The sequence below is a fragment of the Pinus tabuliformis genome, chromosome 6, assembly GCF_031772625.1.
Source record: "Pinus tabuliformis cultivar Carrire ecotype Pingquan chromosome 6, CPIR1, whole genome shotgun sequence".
In the NCBI taxonomy this organism is placed as follows: Eukaryota; Viridiplantae; Streptophyta; class Pinopsida; order Pinales; family Pinaceae; genus Pinus; species Pinus tabuliformis.
Genome location: NC_142292.1, coordinates 1,201,541,241 through 1,201,561,110, shown reverse-complemented (window position 1 = coordinate 1,201,561,110; position 19,870 = coordinate 1,201,541,241). Strand labels below are relative to the sequence as shown.

Here is a 19,870-nt window from a genome sequence, read left to right as displayed (position 1 = left end):
CGCAAGCATTTTCTTGTTAGTGCACACATTCTACTTTTACATTTTCACATACCATGGCTTAATATCAACGATTAAAACTGACTTTGATTCAATGATGGAAGTGTTCAAAACTCATAGATAACAAACCATTTGGCTCAAATCAACACCAAGGGACTTAGAAAAATTTGGTTTTCTCAAAGGCCAAGTATGCTTTCTAAACTATATGATATGCATGAAATCGTTAAAACCAAAATGAAAAAAGATTACTTGCAAAATCAAAGAAAAAGTGGTAACTAAAATTTAAAAATTTTAGATGTGTCATACACTCAACATGTGTGTCATTCAATTTCCTATTGAGAATAGAGCATTGCAAACATGAAAGAACTCAAGCCTTGAAGCAAATAACCATAGCCAAACACTGTGTGCTTGCTTGGTGATAACAACATAAAACTGATTGAAAATTTTAAATTATTGTTAACATTGTTAGTTGATTGTTGTGTGCATGATACATTAAGAATAGACGCCTTATTGCCATTTTCAAAACCAATGTCTTTGTATAATGCTAGAACACCAAATAATAATTTAATTCTATAAGATATTCATGTCGGTGAAGCAAGTGAGCTATGAGTCCCTCATTTACAGATCAAGAACTATTATTAACCATCATCATTTATACCATCTCTTAGCTAAGACCATAGGTGTAGTAGTTCATGCAATTAATGATCCATCATTATATACAATAGTTAAGTGAGATAAATAAAAGACCAAATCACCATACAATAAGGCATAAAGCGAAAAATGAAAGGGAGGCTCCATTCCATTCATTTGCATTATAATCTAGTGCATCATGACATAGCCTCCAATAAATGACTGGGGCATGACATCATTACATAATAATTCTAGAGCCAATATCTAACATGTAGTACATCCAACTACTATCCACTATTACCCAACCCTCTAAGAGGTTGAGACAATTATATTTACACATATGCTTAGAGGTAGAATTTACATTGAAAATTGTGAAGTCACTCGCCTACTTCTAATTCTTTCTTTACAAACTAGTTCATAGCTTTGCGGGCTTTGATTGAGTATCTTTAATCTTTCACAACTGTGCACCTTGATAACCTAGGATTTTACCTAATGTTTCTAATTCCTTTTTTTCCTACCAATGGTCTTCAATTCAACTATTGCAACTACACAACTATTCATCAACAATGTTGTTGTCACTATGTTTTCCATAAAAGATGAAGGGGACAACATCATGGCTCTAGGTAAATCCCTCATGAGGACTGAGCCTAGTCCACTCATGAAAAATACCTTCCTCTTCATTAATGGTCCAACCTTTTTGGGCCAAAATTTTGAAGGATACTGAGGTGAACTTTGATCCAATTATATGTGCACAAATCACAAGATCATTTAATTTAATACTTTTAGGTGCAACCATATGTTTCACCACTACCTCAAGGTGACCCCATGGGTTTAGGAACAACCCTTATGAGAATTTAACCTTGCCTGGTATTAAAAATTTCCCATTCCTCGCCAATGGATCCAACCCCTTATGTTTAAATTGAAGGAGATGGGGGTGCACATTAATATACTTATGTGTGCATAAGGGATGATATAATTTTGATATAACCTCTTTAGGTGCTATGACATGTTCGACCACTACTTCAATATGACCCCATGGCTTTAGAATAAGCATTCACACGAATTAAATCTTGCTTAATGATGCAAAACTCCCTATCCCTTAATGATCGATCCAACCCCTTTGGGATTTTTGAGGATGTAGTGGTGGGCCATAATCAATTATGTACACATGGTTCACAAGATATAATATTTTTGGGTGTAGCCAGATATTTGATGGAGTTGTCTTTAGTGCGACTTTTTGGACTTTCCGGTGTCGGAATCCAACGGAAAAATTTGAGGTGAAATCTTGATTTGTGTTATTTAAATTGGTTTTTTGATTGTATATATGGATTCAACACCCTGAAAAACCCCTAGGGCACTTCGATTGTGCAGCGGTTACCCATCAAGCTTGTGATTTTAATAAATTCTTGCCGAAATTTTAGAGCAATTAGATAAAAAAGTAGACCATAAAAGCTTCCAAAAAGTCTCACTAAAAACAATTTGATATTTGATCACTACTTCAAAGTGACTCATAATTCTAGATGCAATAATCATGAAAATTGAACCTTATCCACCAATAAAAAAATATCTCACACCTTACCCATAATTCTAACTGCCTTGGAATTTAACTAATATTTCTATTACCCAAAATTAAATACTCATTATTAACTACCCATGAGTTTACAAGGAGTGCATTTCAATTTTATTCACGTATTAATAAAATTTCATTATCTAAAAACATTCTTCACAAGGTCTGACTGTGATGACTATAATCTGTCATCATGTTAAAGATCCGTGAATATGTAAACTACTTTTACCCTACTGAAAGGAGTTTGCTTTTTCCGGCTGGAAAAAAGTCTGACTATAATCTCATTCTATAAAAGCCGTGGGAGTCACCAATTCAGCTTACCCCAATTGTATGACATCCACTTCTACATTTATTTTTATAATCAACCTATAACTTCACAAGTCCTTAGAGGAAACATAAGAACTGAAAGTGGAGAGAGTTAAGGACTCTACACTCGAGAGTGAAGTAAGGCGGGTAGAGATCCATTTCACGGTGCTGACAATAAGTGTTGCGTTATTCAAGTAAAGTTGGATCTGATCAAAATATTGGAATAGGAGTGTTTTCTTGTCTTTGCACAAAATCTAAGAGCGGTGTCCAATTTTGAAATTACAAAATGAACAACGGACCCTCTGGATTTCGTAAGCACATCTCACTAATTTGATCAATTTAGCATATACTGCTCTTCATTTATCATATATCTTTCCACTGAAATGACTTGCATTTTGCAGAAAATGCTCCGGTCACCAAGGGTTTAGTAATTACATCTGCCATTTTTTCTATAGTAATTGGTATGCAAGATGGGGCATCGGTCTGCGGTCTTTCTTACCAGGTATCTGTTCTTTTCTGCTACACCATTTTCTATATTCTGCAATTTGATGGTACATTTCAATGGCATTTTTTTGCTGATAACTCTGCCAATTTTACGCGGATCTTACGAGGTTATGGTATTGAAGTTATTATCGTTCGTAAGTTTTCTGTAAATTTTCCAACGGTGGAGAATTGAGGTAAACTGGGCAAATTTATAATTTCATATTAATTAATTGATTCGCAGAGTATATATACTTATTGTTTTTTGATATATATATATATATATATATATATATATATTTCAATTTTTATTATCCTATATAAGTATTATTCCATGTAAAGAATGTACATGTTTTTTTGGTTCTTTAGGGACCTTAAGAGAACAAGGCGAGAAACTAACAAGGCCAGAAACCAGTATAGGGATATATTCATTAATAGGTCAATGTGTCACATACTGGAATAAGACTCGGGAAGAATAATAACATTTCTCCTAACCACCAAACTACATCCAATTGACATTTTGTCAATAGATTCTATTAGGTGGGCTCCAAGAGATTTTGATGTAAAGTTGCAGGGTTTCATAATTGTTTTGGTAAGTGCTGCAAGCTTTTACTACACATAATTCTGTTGAAAAGTATTTCATCTGTTTAGGAGCATCTCTCAAAGTGCTGCTATGTTTAAGAGAAGCGAGTGAGTAGTGAAGGGGCTTCGCATTGTTTTCTGTTGAAGTTTCTGTCTGAGGATAAATTTAAGCAAATTTGACTAAATTATGCATGTACTTGAAGTGCCTCCTAAACCCCTGTAAGAAACCTAATTGTATGTGTCTTAACAAAAATATTTAGGTTCAAGGTAGTCGGGTGCAATAGCCACTGTGAAGTGGACCTTACGACGCCCACATCTTTATTGCAGTGTCATGTTAAGGAATTTGAAGGATGGATAGAACTGGTTAAGTGTTCGTGAATTTTGTTTGTCTTTAAATGTAACAGAGTTCTTTAACGGACTACAGTGCAAAGATTTAAACCAATGGATCAGTTCTTTTTTGTTTTCTTGAAAAAGGAAGATTTATAAATTATAATTCCCATTTCTGCACATCTCAGAGGACATAGTGATCTGTGACTGATCTTGCAAAAAGAAGCCAGCAAGCTGTTGCCACTGTAGTTCGTGAGGTGGCCATTTCTAAAGGGGGTGCAGCAGCATAAGTCCAGTCAATAAGGAATGCGAGTCCACCTGTAATATCCCCAAATATAGATACTAGAAAAACAACAATATTTTTAAACTGAGGGCACAACAGAATCTGAAATTTTATTTGCATATAAAAATCAGGAATTACAACCATGAAAATTATTTGCTAAAATAAACACAAATCTGAAACTGTCCTTTGAATTTTCTCTAAGTTGACCTCCAAGCCTGATGAATGATTGCAGTCCAGAAAAGATGATGTGCTAGGGTCTCACAAAGCAAAGCTCTTCCACCGAAACCCACCCTTCTGACTAGGGGGGGGACATATGTCTCTTTGAAACCAGGGATACTCAAGGTTGTCAGACCTTAACCCCAATGTTACAACAGCATAGAATAGAAAACTCACAATGCATATCTTACCCAGCTATCAAAGTGACCTTCTCCTTTTATCAATCATGGAAATCGAATTATCCATGCAAGTCTTTGCCTTCAACTTCCATGCTTTCCGGTTAATTGATGGTGAATCATGCGCATGGCTAAGGGAGTATGCTTGAGTTCAACTGAAGTAGAAGTGGAGAGAAGAAATATGCGCTTGGTCTAGTGGAGATACTCTTATGTCAATCTGCTATGAAGTGGGCGAGAAAGAGGCATGCACCTAGTTAACTGGACCACATGCTCAATTATCTCCCCATGCATGCACGCGCTGTAGTTAACTCCAAGAAAAGTGCCAACTCATTCCTAAATTAGTGCATGCATCCCAGTGGTCTTTAGTTCACTCATGCATGCACTCCAAATAACTCCCAATCATGCTCAATCTTATCCATGTGTGTTAATCCTTGTGCATGCATCCAAACCCAATGTGGCTCTATGCCCTTTTCCTCTTGGGTAAGCCAAGGAAAGGACATCCGATTTGCTGTTAGTTTACCTAGTTTGACTTGGGGACATTAGAGTCCTCCCCACCCAAAGAATGCTTGTCCTCAAGCATTTGTAGATTAGGAAGCTTAAGAATCTCCTCACCTTCCCATGTTGTGTCCTCTAAGGGCAAGCTTTTCCATTTGATGAGATATTCGGTGATTACCTTATTCCTCAATCGCTTCTCCCTTACCTGCAGAATGATCTCTGGAATATGTATCAGTTTACCTTCTTCATCCATGGGAGCTAATTCCGTTGAAGGAGTCACATGCTGCCCAAGAGCCTTTTTGAGGCATGATACATGACATACATTGTGAATCTTGCTTGTAGAAGACAATTGCAACTTATATGCTACTTCCCCAATTCTCCTGATCACCTGTAAAATCGGGGTTTACGCTTTTCTGCTCCACTAATCTTCAATGAAGATTGTCTATAAGGTTGAAGACACAAAAATACCATGTCTCCCACCTCGAAAGACCTCTCGATTCGATGGCGATCAACATATTTCTTCTGTTATTCCTATGCAATCTGAATATTCTTCTTGAGTGTGTTGAGGATATCTTGGTTCTCTTTAACTCAGACAAGAACTTTTGGAGCTCTGGACCAAGTCCAAAAATGCAGAAGCTTCATAACCATATAAAGCTTTGAAAGGAGTCATGCCAATGCTCATGTGATATGTAGTGTTGTAACAAAATTCTGCCAAATGTAACCATTTTACCCATGCTTTTTGTTGTCCCGACACATAGTTCCTCAAGTAGCCCTCGAGCCATTTATTAACAATTTCAGTTTGACCATCCATTTGAGGATGATAACTAGTGCTATGATCAAGTTTTGTTCCTGCCAACTTCATCAATTCTTGCCAAAAAGTGCTAATGAATATGTGGTCCTTGTCACTTACAATCCTCTTAGGCACACCATGAAGTTTGAATACATGTTCAAAAAATAGACCAACAACTTGTGGAGGTTTAGATTCAAAAGGCATTGGCATGAAATGAGCATATTTAGTAAGTCTGTCCACTACAACAAAAATGCAGTCCTTACCATTTACCTTAGGTAGCCTCGTGATAAAATCCATTGATATTTGTTCCCACTTTTGGTTGGGAATAGGAAGTGGTTGTAGCAGCCATGCAGGGAAGGAAACTTCCGCCTTGTTTTGTTGGCATTCTATGCATTCCCTCACATGATTGAGAACATCATCCTTCATACCCTTCCATGGGAACCTTTCACAAACAGACCTGTATGTCTTAAAATAACCAGGGTGACCAACAAGTTGATTGTTATGAACAACAATTAGGATTTTGCACTTAAACTTACTTTTGGGCACTAGGTGGATTCTATTCTTGTAATAGATGATATCATTCATCACTTTATATTTTCCATCATCAATTTTACGTTCTAAAATATCACAAGCATGCTGATTTTTTGCATGTTCAGCTAGTATGTGATCTTTCCAAGAGGCTGGAATTTTTGAAAGTGAACAGAACATAGGATTTATAGATAATGCAATAACGACAACATTATTCTTCCCCTTGACGAATTAATGTCAAAAGTCATACCTTGTTTTTTTGGGATGTAAAGCTAGGGTAAGATCGTGGTGAGATGAGCTTGGAAGAAGACTTGGTTATTCTATTTTGAATGTTCCATGTAGGTCTTGGTGATTGTAATGATGAAGAGTTGAAAACCTAGGGTTTGAGGATTCAAAGTTGAACCAGTGTTATTAGAATTGGATTTGTCATTTAATTGGTTGATCCCAAAAATCGGAATTGGATTGGATCTAGACAAAAATTGTAAACAAAACTGGACCTCAAAGTTGTTCAACCAAAAATTACATAAATTGTTCAAATTTTGATATATATATGTTTGTGTGCATTGATGTGAATCCAAACCATTATACATAAACATGCAAAGGTTCTCGTTTGCATAGCAAGGGTGCATATAATCAAACTAGCACTGAGTGCAATCCATATCTGAACCAAAACACGTCAACAAAGAGGTTCTTCATTCAACTCTTCAAATCAACCCAAGAAATTCAGCTCAAAAATTTCCAATTGTTCAAATGAATTGTGAGAGTGAAATGAAGGGTGTGGACTTCCTTCAATAGCATTAGGGCATTCTAGGTGTGAGAATTTCTGAATCTACACATCAAAAATCCTACTGCAATTACTGGTTTTTCATCTCCTACTTGTTTTTACATTCAACAAGTTATTTAATTATTTAAACAGTGATGAAGAAACTATTGCAGACTACACATACATACAGATCATGAACTGAAAATAGAACGAGACAAATGCACAAGGGACATTGTATTTTTGGACAAACTTCCCCGGAAAAACCCAATGCGGGAAGACCGGTGCAACATATAGAGGGTTTGTATTATTAAGCAGATTTCTGAATACAACTAGGGTGCCAAATCCTGCTCACCCAACTGAGAATAAACCTGACAAAAGTACCTCTATTCGAAGACAGATATTTTGGCAAATCCAACAACTGGATGATCAAACCCCACAGATAACAATGCTATTCCCAGTGCGGGGCAGCGATGGCTGCTCCAAGCTTTGCGTTGGAACTGTGTCACCCTCCCAGTGAGCCTTCCTTGCTCAAAAATCGATATGCTGAACTGTTGCTCTCTCTGCCTCACAAAAACCCTAGCGTTGCCTCTAAATGACTACGACAGCCCCTCTGGCTTCTGCATTGCCCTCTCTGGAGCTGCGCTGTCTCTCTTGCTGCTGCTTTGCTTCTCTGCTATGTATTCTTAGCCTTGGACTGAAGTCCCTCTATCGAACTGCCCCTCTCACTGCAACTTAGATCACTAGCTCGATTTTCTCAACAAACCTCGCCCCCAAAAAAACGAACTTCTTTGATCTCTCAAGTGTATCTCCAACTGACCCTCAAGCCTCCTCTTATACTTTTCCTGTTGATGAATCAACGAATGAGATTAAGTCCTTAATCAACGGCTAAGATTAAAACAGACTCGATCCTCATCACTTAGAAGTTTCTCACCCATATTCTTTTGCTAAGGCAAGAGCGGATCCTGCTATTCAAAATTGTAAAAAAGAAATAGTATACAAAAAGGCACAAGCCCACATCACGTCGTTATATCTGGATCGAAAGAGCCAGCGGCGGAGAAACAAATCGGGTGGCTAACAAGCACACCGTTTAACTGGTAAAACGGACCCGATGGATTCTAAAGATCTTAATTGATAAATACATCGGGTCCAATTTTCACTTAACCATCGTGTATCTTTTCCTTTCGAAATCCGTCGAGTACGTTCGATTCCAGATGGTGTGTGCAAACAGCTCGAGCAATAACCCCCAAAACGGATCCACCAACTAGCACGATCAATCCTGGCTATAGGTTGATCGCGAATGATCCAACCGTTGCAATTCATATCACACACCCTTAACTTCTTGAAGTTTACCGCACGATGAGGCGCGGTTTTTCCTCCCCACTCTCCGCCACGTGTTGCGCATTAAGTGGAATCGCACCAAAATGAAAAATACCGCTTCCATCCTGAAAGCGGTGCGATAAAACGGAAACTGCCTCAAGGGTGGTAAAGTCACTGCCGAAATAAAGAGTGGTTTGCGGCTGCTGTGGAGGACTGGAATCCGGTGCCCGACCAAAGGAAGATGGAGCACCCTTTTTCTGGCCATCTCCCTGACACTTCTGGTACGCTGTTGCCATTCCGAAACTTGTACGCCAAAAGCATTCTTACAAGTGCAAAAAAGTCAATCAAGTCCCGTTTCCATGGTCCTGTTATGGAAAATCTTATTGTCCTCTTCCGCCTGACCACAACACTGCTCCTTTAATCTGTTCTGAGACATCTCTCACATTATCAACTTGACCCTGTTTTTAGTACAAACTACTCCTTGATTGGCCATGATGTCTGCCAGTTTATTGGCCGTCCTTCGGACATGAGTGAAACTCACTGTGCGAAGATCTTGGAGGTGAATTTGTATCCTTTGAAAGACCTGTATTAGCCTCCAATGACTTGAGACTTTTTCTGGCTCTGTTCCACAACAAATTCTTTTAACCGAGTTAATGATCAACTCAAAATCGGCTTCAATAATAGTGTTCTGGAGATTATCCTGCTTCAGGAAATCTAAACTTTGTTCAAGAGCCATTAATTCAGCCATGTTATTTGTAGCTTTTTCCAGATGGCAATGGAAGATAAAAAGAATACATCCATTCTCATCACGTAGTACCCCTCCACAACTAGCAAGACCTGGGTTGCCCTTTGAGGCCCCATCGATGTTGAATTTCAGAAAACCCTGAGGAGGAGAATGCCAATAATCTGGCTTATTAGCAGGATTCATAACCTTCTTGACCATCCCCTGCGGAATAAGCCCCTGCATCCCCAACCGACACAGAATCTGCATCTCTGTTACAGAAGGAGGGTTTTTTGGGGAGTTTTTCACAAAAGTGCCCACCGTCTCTTTGAGCTGTCTTAAGATCCTCTCAAAAATGAGATGGGTGGTGCTGTGAACATTTTTGAAAATTCTATTATTTCTTTCTTTCCAAACATTCCAAATTATGAAGCCTGGAGTTAAAACCCAAGCTAGTCTAAGAAACTCATGCTCGGAGAAGTTTCGTCTCCAGTTATTTAGGGTATTTCTCATGCTTGCTCTGTCCCTGTCCGTCTGTTGAAAAATTGTGGCAAAGGTGTCCCACAAGCTAGAGGTAAAGATGCAATCATTGAGAAGGTGCTCCATTGTCTCCTCTGAGCTTCACAGAGCTGGCATCTAGAAGGTCCCAACACACCTCTCTTTCTAATATTGTCCCAAGTCAAATTTTTTTTATGATGCACTAACCACATGAAGAGCTTGATTTTCATCAAACCTTGCTGCCTCCACAGGTTCTGCCACACTTTGTCCGGTGTATTGGAGTCTTGCTCAAGCAATAACTTTTTGGCCTCCTTAATATTGAAGGTGCCTTCTTTGTTGTTGCCCCATCTGAGTTGGTCATGCCGTTCTGATACCAGAATCTTCCTTTGTTCCAAAATAGTCAGTAGTGCTTTTGCTTTTACTTTCAAAGGGTTATAATTCCCTAATTCTAAAGTCTTTCGGGTTCTCCATTTGTCTTCTGTACTGGTTTGTTCCCAAAAATCTCTAACCCTTAAAAGCCCTTTGGTGTCAGTTTCTCTCTTAAGGTCCAGAAAGTCCTCTCTTAACAGTGTAGGTTCTTGTTGCCATTTATCTTCCCAAAACAAAGCCAGGTCTCCTTCTCTGATCTCCCAGAAACTGTTTTTCTGCACTAGGTCTCTGTTCTCCCATGCCTTATTCCAGATGTGGGATCCTTTTATGTTACCCGTCATCCTTATGTGATCATTATCTTGCCAAGTGCTGGCATATTTTTCCTTCCAAACACTAGCCCACTGAGCCTTTGGTTCTTTCACCCAGCGCCACCATAATTTTGCTTCTAGAGCCTTGTTGAGAACATCTGGATCATCCAGTCTGTCAGGCCAGGCAGTAACTCCATTAAGCAAAAACCGATTCGTGTTTATGATTCCATCAGATAGGTCTATTATATACATGAGGGAGAGACTGTTCAGTTCATCTCCCGATGACTGTTCGTATTTATCATTTATTTATTTACATATATTTGCCCAATCACAAGGATTAGGTGTCAACATACCCCCCCTTAATCTGAAGGGATGTTGGTGAGTCCAAGCATCTTTCTGAATCGTTCAAGCTTTTCTTTTCCAAGCGCTTTGGTGAAGATGTCTGCAATTTGCTCATTTGTGGAACAATGACGGAGATGGATTGTTTTGGCTTCAACATGATGTCGAATCAGATGATATTTAGTATTGATGTGCTTTGTTCGATCATGGAACTTTGGGTTCTTGGCCAACTTTATTGCAGAGATATTGTCAATCATGAGTGGAATTGATTGTACTTGTTTTACCTGCAAATCTTCAAGAATTTTCCTGAGCCACACAATTTATTTTGTTGCTTCAGCTGCTGCCATGTATTCTGCTTCTATTGTGGAATCTGCTGGAACTGATTGTTTGCGTGATCTCCAGGAGACAGCTCCTGATCCAAGACTCATAGCATATCCTGAAGTAGATACCCAAATTTCTTTGTCTCCATCGAAGTCTGAATCAGAGTATCCAATCAAGCTGAAGTCGTCCACCTGTGTATACTTGATTCCAAAGTCTTGAGTTCCCTTCAAGTACCTTAGAACTTTTTTTGCAGCAGACCAATGTCCCTCACAAGGCTTTTGCATAAACCTGGAGAGGATTCCAACAACAATGAAATGTCTGGTCTGGTAGTAGTTAGGTAGTTGAGACTTTCTACAAGCTGTCTATACTTTGTTGCATCCTCAAATTCTTTTCCTTCAATAGATGTGAGCTTTAAGTTTTGTTCCATTGGAGTAGTAAGAGGATTGCACTCTGTCATGCCAAACCTGTTCAACAAATCTCCAATGTATTTCTTTTGAGAAAGAAATATGGACTTTGGATGTTGGGTTACTTCAATGCCAAGATAATAATGAACATAGCCCAAATCAGTCATTTCAAAACTTTTCCCCAATTCCTTCTTTATGGATGCAATGTAGCTTTCATTGTTCCTTGTCATCAAAAGATCACTACATATACCACAAGATATACAACTGTTTTACCAACTTTCTTGACAAATAAAGTTGCATCACCAAGATCAAAATGTTTGAAATTGAGTTTCAGAAGATGCTCAGTTAGTTTTTCATACCAGGCTCACGGTGCTTGTTTGAGGCCATACAAGGACTTCACAAGTTTGCATACTTTATGTTCATGTCCTTTCACAGCAAATCCTTCAGGCTGGGACATAAAAACATTCTCTTTTAGATCTCCATTCAAGAAAGCAGTTTTTACATCCATTTGATGGACTTTCCAACCGTTCTGAGCTGCTAGTGCAAAGAGTGTCCGGATGGTAGCCCATTTTGCTGTGGGGGCAAAAGTCTCCTCATAATCGACCCCTTCCTTCTGTGCAAAACCTTTTGCCACAAGCCTAGCTTTGTGCTTGTCAAGTGAGCCATCAGCTTTATACTTGTTCTTGTAGACCCACTTGCAGCCAATTGGTTTGGTTCCTAATGGAGGATCAACCAGCTTCCAAGTGCCGTTCTTTATGAGGGCATCATACTCCTTTTGCATTGCTTCTTTCCATTCATCATTAGAAGCAGCTTCTTTGAAGGAAGTTGGTTCAAAATCTGTAGACAAGTTCAATTCACAATCATAAGAAACATCCATATCAACAGGTGAATTAGAGTCATCTACATCACCTCCATTTTGCCGGTTTGAATTTCTAGTTCCTGTCTTTCCAACTTCATCAGGATGAACACTTTCAAGTGTCTTTGTCAGCCACTTTGGGGGACCTTTCTGAGATGGTCCAGGTTGCTCCGTTGATTGAGTTGGGACTGAATCAAGATTGAGTCTCCCAATTCTATCAATTACATCACTTAAAGCATCATCCGTTGTTGGAGTTTCATGCGGTGGAGAGTGTTCTTCAGAAGAAGATTCCACATGTTGATCTACTATAGGAATCCCCCCTTCAAGATGTGGAATATGATTATCAAATTCTTGAAATGATTTTGCTTTTGTGAATCTATCCAAGCGATCAAGTTGCCGCTTAACAACATTGTCAGTTTTGGATGATTCAAGAAAAATTACATCTCTAGATACAACAAACTTTTTATTTACTTCATCATAGAGGCGGTATGCTTTGGAGGTGTTTGAGTACCCCAGGAAGATACACTTACGACTTCACTCCAAGTTTGTTTCTATGTACCTTTGGTATCAAGGCATAACAGGTGGAACCAAAGACCCTGAGATGCTTTACCGAAGGAACATTTCCATACCACATTTCATATGGAGTCTTGTTTCTTATAGCGTTAGATGGACATCTATTCTTTATATATGCAGCACATAGAACAACATCAGCCCAAAACATTATCTTTACATTTTTGAAGAAGAGCATGGATCGTACCATATTTAAGATTGTCCTATTCATTCTTTCAGCTACACCATTCTGTTGGGGATTATAAGGCACAGTTGTTTGATGTTTGATCCCATGTTGGCGAAGATAGTTTTCAAATTCATTTGATGTGTATTCTTTTCCATTATCAGTGCGAATAGACCCAATATGAGATTGTGCATAATTTTCAATCCATTTATGAAAATTCTTGAATGTTTGAAAAGCATCAGATTTGTTCTTCAATAAATAAACCCAACACATTCTGGTATAGTTATCAATAAATGTCATGATATATTTATTTCCATTTGCAGAAGGAACAGGCATTGGACCACATAAATCTGAATGAATGAGTTCAAGCTTCCTATGTGCTCTTGAATGTGAATCATGAAAAGACTGTTTGCTATGCTTTCTTAGAATGCAAGCATCACATTGCTTAAGTTTTCTAGGAATTGTAGGCAAACCATCAACACCATTTTTCTTCAATAAGCGGACACTGTCATAGTTCAAATGTCCAAATCTAGCATGCCATAATAAACTTGATGGAAGTGTACCTTCATCATGATGACAATTGTATGAGAAATGTTGTGCATGAGCAGAGGTTCCTTGCAGCTTGAGAAGCCTTTCTTCTTCTATTCCCCTCATGACAAGTGAGTGGTCAGATGCTTCTCTTACCTCAAGCTTGCCATCAAACATATGAATGGAGTGACCTTGGTGGCGGATGTGGACCAAGGACAACAAGTTTCTCTTGAGTTGTGGGAGATATAGAACATGATCCAGAAGAAAGTCTGGAAGACCAGGCAGTTTAAGCCTAATTGTGCCAAGCCCTGACGGCTTGATTTTTGATTGATTTGCAAAGTATACTGCTCCATCAACATTGTCAGTGAAATCTTCAAAAAAATCTTTTCTATGAGTCATGTGGCAGGTTGCTCCTGAATCAAGCAACCAATCATTTTTCCAAGAATCAAGTGAAGCATTAAATAGATCTTCATTTACTCCAATGTTACATTGTGCCACAACATAGTGAGCGGATTTAGGTGCTTTACGTTTGTCTGTATCATCAGTTTTACCTTTCTGTTGGTTTCTTTTCTGCTCAATTTTGTCCCATGGTAGCTTGCATGTAGAGGCATCATGTGATCCATTTCTTTTGCAGCGAATGCAGTGCAAATCTGCCTTTTCTCCTTGAGAATGTCTGCCCCCCCTGCCTCTGAAATATCTTCCTCTTCCTCTTCGTCCACCTCTTCCTCTTGTAGAATCTTGAGCAGGATGCTTTTCTTTATGAGCAAGGCACACAACCTCTTTAGAAGATTCAGGGGCTGTCTTCTTTCCAAAAGCTTTCTCTCTTTCAACAAACTTTTTCACAAGAGAGTCAAAAGTTATATCTTTGAGATTTCTATTTGTTTGCAATGACTCAAGATAATTGGAGTAAGTAAGATAAAGTGCCTTGAGAAAAGCGATAAGAGGAATATCCAATTCAACCTTAGTGGATTTGATATCATGCATTATAGATTTTACTTCAGATGCAAGAGCAAGAGGATCATTATTTTGCAGTTCAAGAGTGAAGAGTTTAATCATGAGTTGGAGAACTTCAAGTGCAGAATGTGAGTCATAGAGTTCTTTCAGCTTTTGTAAGGCTTCAAAGGCAGTTGAATATGACGAAATATGGCGACTCACTTCTTCATTTACAAATGCTGTGATTAATGCATAAGCTTTGCTGTTCATGTTTTCCCAAATGACGAGCTCTTTTTCTGAGGTAGGCTGTACTGGGTCACTGTCTCCTTCTCCGACACACACTCCTTTCCACAACTCATTGAAAATGAGGGTGTGTTTTATCATCCAGGACCATTCAGGATAGTTCTCCTTGCCAGTGAGAACTATTCCCACCATGGATATGATTGAATGCATTTTGTAAAAAAAAATTTATTTTTTGCTGATAGAAAAATACTTCTGCCAATATACAGTAAAATTGTACTCAAAAGGGCATTCTCAAAAGATTTCAACTCCACCATGTGACCCATATAAATCCATCATTATATAAAACCACCTCATATAAATCTCATATAAATTTTATATAAATCCACCATATAAATCTCATATAAGTTTTATATAAATCCATATAAATCCACCATTATATATGCATATGGCATACGTCCCCTTTTAAAAACTCAATTACCATGTCAGCAGAATAAAAGGCTGTGGCTGAGATTTACCTGCCCGGTCAGCATAAGCTCAAGAAACAATTCATTTTCTCACTGCCATTTTTACAAGCATTGCAAATTGCTCCCCACAATTTCCTTGGAGTGAGAACCCTCTCATGGAAGTTATTTTGGCCAAACTCATGCTACAAACGGCTCAATTTTCTGAAAACAACTTGTGAAGTGCAGAAACAACATGAATGGATTCTCTTCAAACTATTTGGAATAGGCACGAGTACATAATGTCCATAGAGGTGTTAATTTCTCTTGATGCCGAATAAAATTAAAGAATCTACAAAATGAGGAAAACAAACATGAACTCCACAATAGTCCAGCGCCTAATTATGGTTCCATATCTTCAACGCAGCCTTGTATTGGTGGTTCCTGCGTGGAGACACCAGAGAAAAAATTAAAAACAACCGCAAATGCCTCTGTGTGAAGTCTGAAGCAGTGTTCAAATCTCCACGATACCCCGCTTCTCCATCAGACTCCAAACAGGACCACGCTCAATATGACAGTGTTCTTTTCCTCCAGCGTTCAACGTGACAACGTTCTTTTCCTCCAGCGTTCAACGTGACAATGTTTTTTTCCTCCAGCAATCAACGTGACAACGTTTTTTTCCTCCAGCAATCAACGGAGCAGTGACAACGTTCTTCAATGTGACAACATTTCTGGAGCCAACGCATGCGCTTTTCTGGAGAGCTTTAACAACAGAGAGCAGCGTAATACATAATATGAAAGGCAACGTTATATATGAATTTTCAATAGTGGTATAGAGGCCGTAACATAAACTGAATCGGGCGTACTATGGTATGGGGAGACCAATAGTCATAATTACAGCAAACACAACATAAACTCGGCACTCAACGCATTCAAACGGATGGTCAGACAACGTTCAAATGTGACTGATAGACAGCGTTCAAAAATTATGAAACGTTTATGGATTCTAAACGTATTCAGATGAACAGGGCGCAGGTCTTATAAATAGAATATGGCAGAACGCAGGCAGTATCAGACAGGCGTACAACACTCAGTCACTGAATTATATGGAGAGCAGAGGAGCAGACAAGGGAGTTACAAGGCACAAGAGCTAAAAAAGGAGCTGGCTCTGATACCATGTCAGGCCAGGCAGTAACTCCATTAAGCAAAAACTGATTCGTGTTTTCTATTCCATCAGATAGGTCTATTATATACATGAGGGAGAGACTGTTCAGTTCATCTCCCGATGACTGTTCATATTTCTCATTTATTTATTTACATATATTTACCCAATCACAAGGATTAGGTGTCAAAACAGTCCAAGACCTCTGTGGGTTTTCGGTTTGCAGATATTATCCCATGCTACTAAGGCCCATTTCTTTCTCTCCTCCCCCTTCCCCCAAAGAAAGTCTCTTTGAATGGTTCTGAATTGATGTAACACTCCCTTTGGAGCTGGAAGAGCTGAAAGCATAAAGATGGGGATTGATTGCAAAACTGCTTTTGTAAGCACCAACTGACCGACCAAATTTAAAGACCTAATAGTCCATTTTCTGATTTTGTCCTACATTTTATTAATGATTGGCTCCCAGATGCTTTTGTGCAAGGGTTTATCAGTTAGAGGGACTCCCAGGTACTTGGATGGAAGGACCTCCCTTTGAAAACCTAAAATTCTAGAGATATTTCTCTGAATAGCGATATTAGTATTAAAGAAAAAAATCTTAGATTTGGATAGATTTACCTCCATACCTGTGGCCAAGGCAAAGTCTCACAGGATTTGTTTATAAGCAAGAGCTTCTTTTACTGTGGGGATTCCTTGCAGCATAGTGTCATCAACAAATTGTTGATGGGACAAAGCTTTACCAGTTTCAGAAAGTTGGATACCCTTGATATTACCCCCTTCTTTAGCATGCTTAATGGATCGCCCAAGTCCTTCCATCATGAGGATAAAGAGAAAGGGAGAGAGCGGATCTCCCTGTCTAAGACCTCTTGAAGGAGTAAAGGTCTTGGAAGGAGAGCCATTGACCAAAATTGAAAAGCTAGAGGAAGTGACCAAAGCCATGACCCATCTCACCCAGTTATGATCGAAGCCAAAGGCTAGAAGGACCTTCCTAATATAGGTCCAATTCAGTTTATCATACGCTTTGGCAAGGTCCAATTGCATGATCATTCCTGCCTTCCTATTGCTTAACAATGAATGAACCACTTCATGCACTTGAATGATGTTGTTGAGAATTTGTCTACCCTCCACATATCCTGACTGCTCCACAGAAACGAGAGTAGGAAGAAGGGGTTTTAGTCTATTGGCAACCACTTTGGATATTATTTTATACACCACATTGCACAAAGCTATGGGTCTGAATTTGTCTGGAGTCAGAGCATTATCCTGTTTGGGGATCAAGGAGATGAAAGAAGTATTGAGCGCCTTCAGAATGGTTTTATCCAATCTAGAATCCTCCACTACTTTCACAATATCTTGTTTAACAATGCTCCAACAGGCTTTAAAGAAATCCACATTAAAACCATCAGGGCTTGGCACTTTGCCATTCTGCATCTTCTTAACTGCCTCACTTACCTCCTCTTTAGTCACTGGCTTGTTGAGATTAAAATTATCCTCTCTGGAAACTAGTCTAGGTATATGCTTAATTAAGTCTCGGATAAAATGATCTCTGTCTGCATTGGTTTCATTCACTATACCTTGAAAGTGTTGTACTAACACAATTTCAATCTCTTCATGGGAATTGCGAAAATGACCTTCCTCGTCCTTGACTGAAGAGATCCTATTGTGGGATCTGTTTGCCATGGTGGATCTATGGAAAAAAACTGGTGTTTTGTTCCGCTTCTTTTAGCCATTGCACTCTAGATTTTTGTCTCCAATATATTTCTTCTTGTTTACACAATTTCTCCCAGTCTTGATGCAGTTTCGTAGCTTGTTCATTTCTACCGCTATCAAAACCCTCTGTGATAAGAGTTTGATTGAGTGTCTGCATTTTACCTTCAACCTCTTTTTTCACTGCAAAAATGTTACCAAATTCATTCTTGTTCTAGTCTTTGAGTTTGAGCTTGATGTATTTTAGTCTTTTGTGGAGCAGAAACATTTTTGTTCCAGGAATATTCAGATCTCCTTTCCACCATCTTGCTATGTTGTTGATAAAATCTGGGTGTGTAAGCCATATATTCTCAAATCTGAAAGGTCTATTCTTTGGGGTTCCAATACCCTGTACCTCCATTTGCACAAGCCAATGGTCCGAGCCTCCAAAGGGGAGAATTCTCACTATCATTTCCTTGTCTGTGAGCATAAGGTCCTCTGAAATAATGAATCTGTCTAACTTTGAAGCTACCTGAGACTCCCCTCCTCTCTTGTTGTTCCAAGTAAAGAGGCCATTATTCATTTCAGTGTCAACTAGCTTCATATTATCTATGAAAGTTTGAAAAGCTGTAGAGTCTTTGCTTAAAGTTCTTGTTCCCCCTTTTTTTTCCGTCAGTGATTTGATCATGTTGAAGTCCCCACCCATGATCCATGGAACTCCTGCGTGCCTGTCTCTTAGTTCTACAAGAGAATCTAGAAATTTGAGTTTGTCATCCATTCTTTGTGGGCCATAAACATTCGTGACCAGATAAGTCTCGCTGTCTCCTACAGGCTGAATAATCACTGATAAATAATTCCTAGTTGCCTCAGCATCTATTATACCAATCTTTTGGGGATTCCAAAGAGTGAGTATGCCTCCTGCTGTGTTATCTGCTTTAACTTCTAGAAACTCAAATCTATTGAGCCATTTACTATGAATTTCTTTGATTTTTTGAATGGAACATTTAGTTTCCTGGATAAAGATCATATTTGGAGCTTCTTGTTTCATTCTATTGCTAAGTATTCTCTGTTTTCTTTTACTACCTAAGCCTCTAATATTCCAAGTTGTGAACTTCATTATTAAAGATTTGTGAAAGAGTAACTGGATAGATCTTTCATCTTACCTGAATCTATCATTAGCTTTCCACATTCCATTAGTAGCTCATTCTGCTTTTTCCTGCCTCGTTTCTTTCCTGGGTTTCTGGGAGCTAATCCTGGTGTGGTTTTCATAGTTTTCACTCCTTCGCTGCCCTGCCTTTCATTGTTGTTTTGCCTTTCCTATTCTCTTGCCTGAGTTTTCCATAGATACAGCTACTGTACTCGGTTGAACTCTTCTTGAGGTACTGAGTCTACCCCTCCAATGGTGCCCTGTTTCAAGAATCCTTCTAGATCTAGGTTTTCTCTTTCCAGAATCTCCTGCAGTTCATTATCCTCCGTTTCCATCTCACTCTGAGTCATTTCTTGATCCATCTCAAGTTCCCCATCGCTTATCATTGTTTCCTTCTGTTTAGAAACACCTTGTGCTATTTCCCTGTCTTCTTCTTTCTCCTTCTCCCCTGAGCTTCCTTCCATTACCTGATCTTCTTTTAGTATTTCTTCCTCTTCTTCGAGAACTTGGAACCTGTTTAGACTGGCCTGTTGCCTTTTTGTTTGCTGTTGCTTTAGCGCCCTTTTGCTCCCTTTTCCTCTATGACCCACTTTGTGAAAGATCTCAGTGTCTTTCATTGTTGTTGTTTTTCCTCTGTTCTCTGTCTTGCTGAGAGGGTAGTCTCTAAATAGGTGTCCATGCTCATGGCATCTGCGACATCTGAAAGGTATATGTTCATAATCTACTGTTTG

At 38.8% G+C, this 19,870-nt stretch overlaps 1 protein-coding gene across 10 annotated transcripts in view; it reads left to right on the top strand.

Moving 5' to 3' along the window:
- Positions 1-2,434: 2,434 nt before the first annotated feature.
- Positions 2,435-19,870, top strand: part of LOC149263040 (rhomboid-like protein 20) — a 266,839-nt gene continuing 249,403 nt past the window's right edge. For 3 of the 10 annotated variants that reach the window (XM_089425662.1, XM_089425651.1, XM_089425638.1), the window contains exon 1: positions 2,902-3,002. Coding sequence is in view for 5 of the 10 variants with exons in the window: in XM_089425633.1 (XP_089281759.1) it covers positions 2,787-2,811; positions 2,902-3,002 (126 nt within the window). In the remaining 5 variants the exon portion in view is untranslated. Of the gene's footprint in view, positions 2,812-2,901; positions 3,003-19,870 lie in introns of those variants that run through there. The other 7 variants (XM_089425659.1, XM_089425633.1, XM_089425630.1 and 4 more) reach the window with 7 other exon arrangements.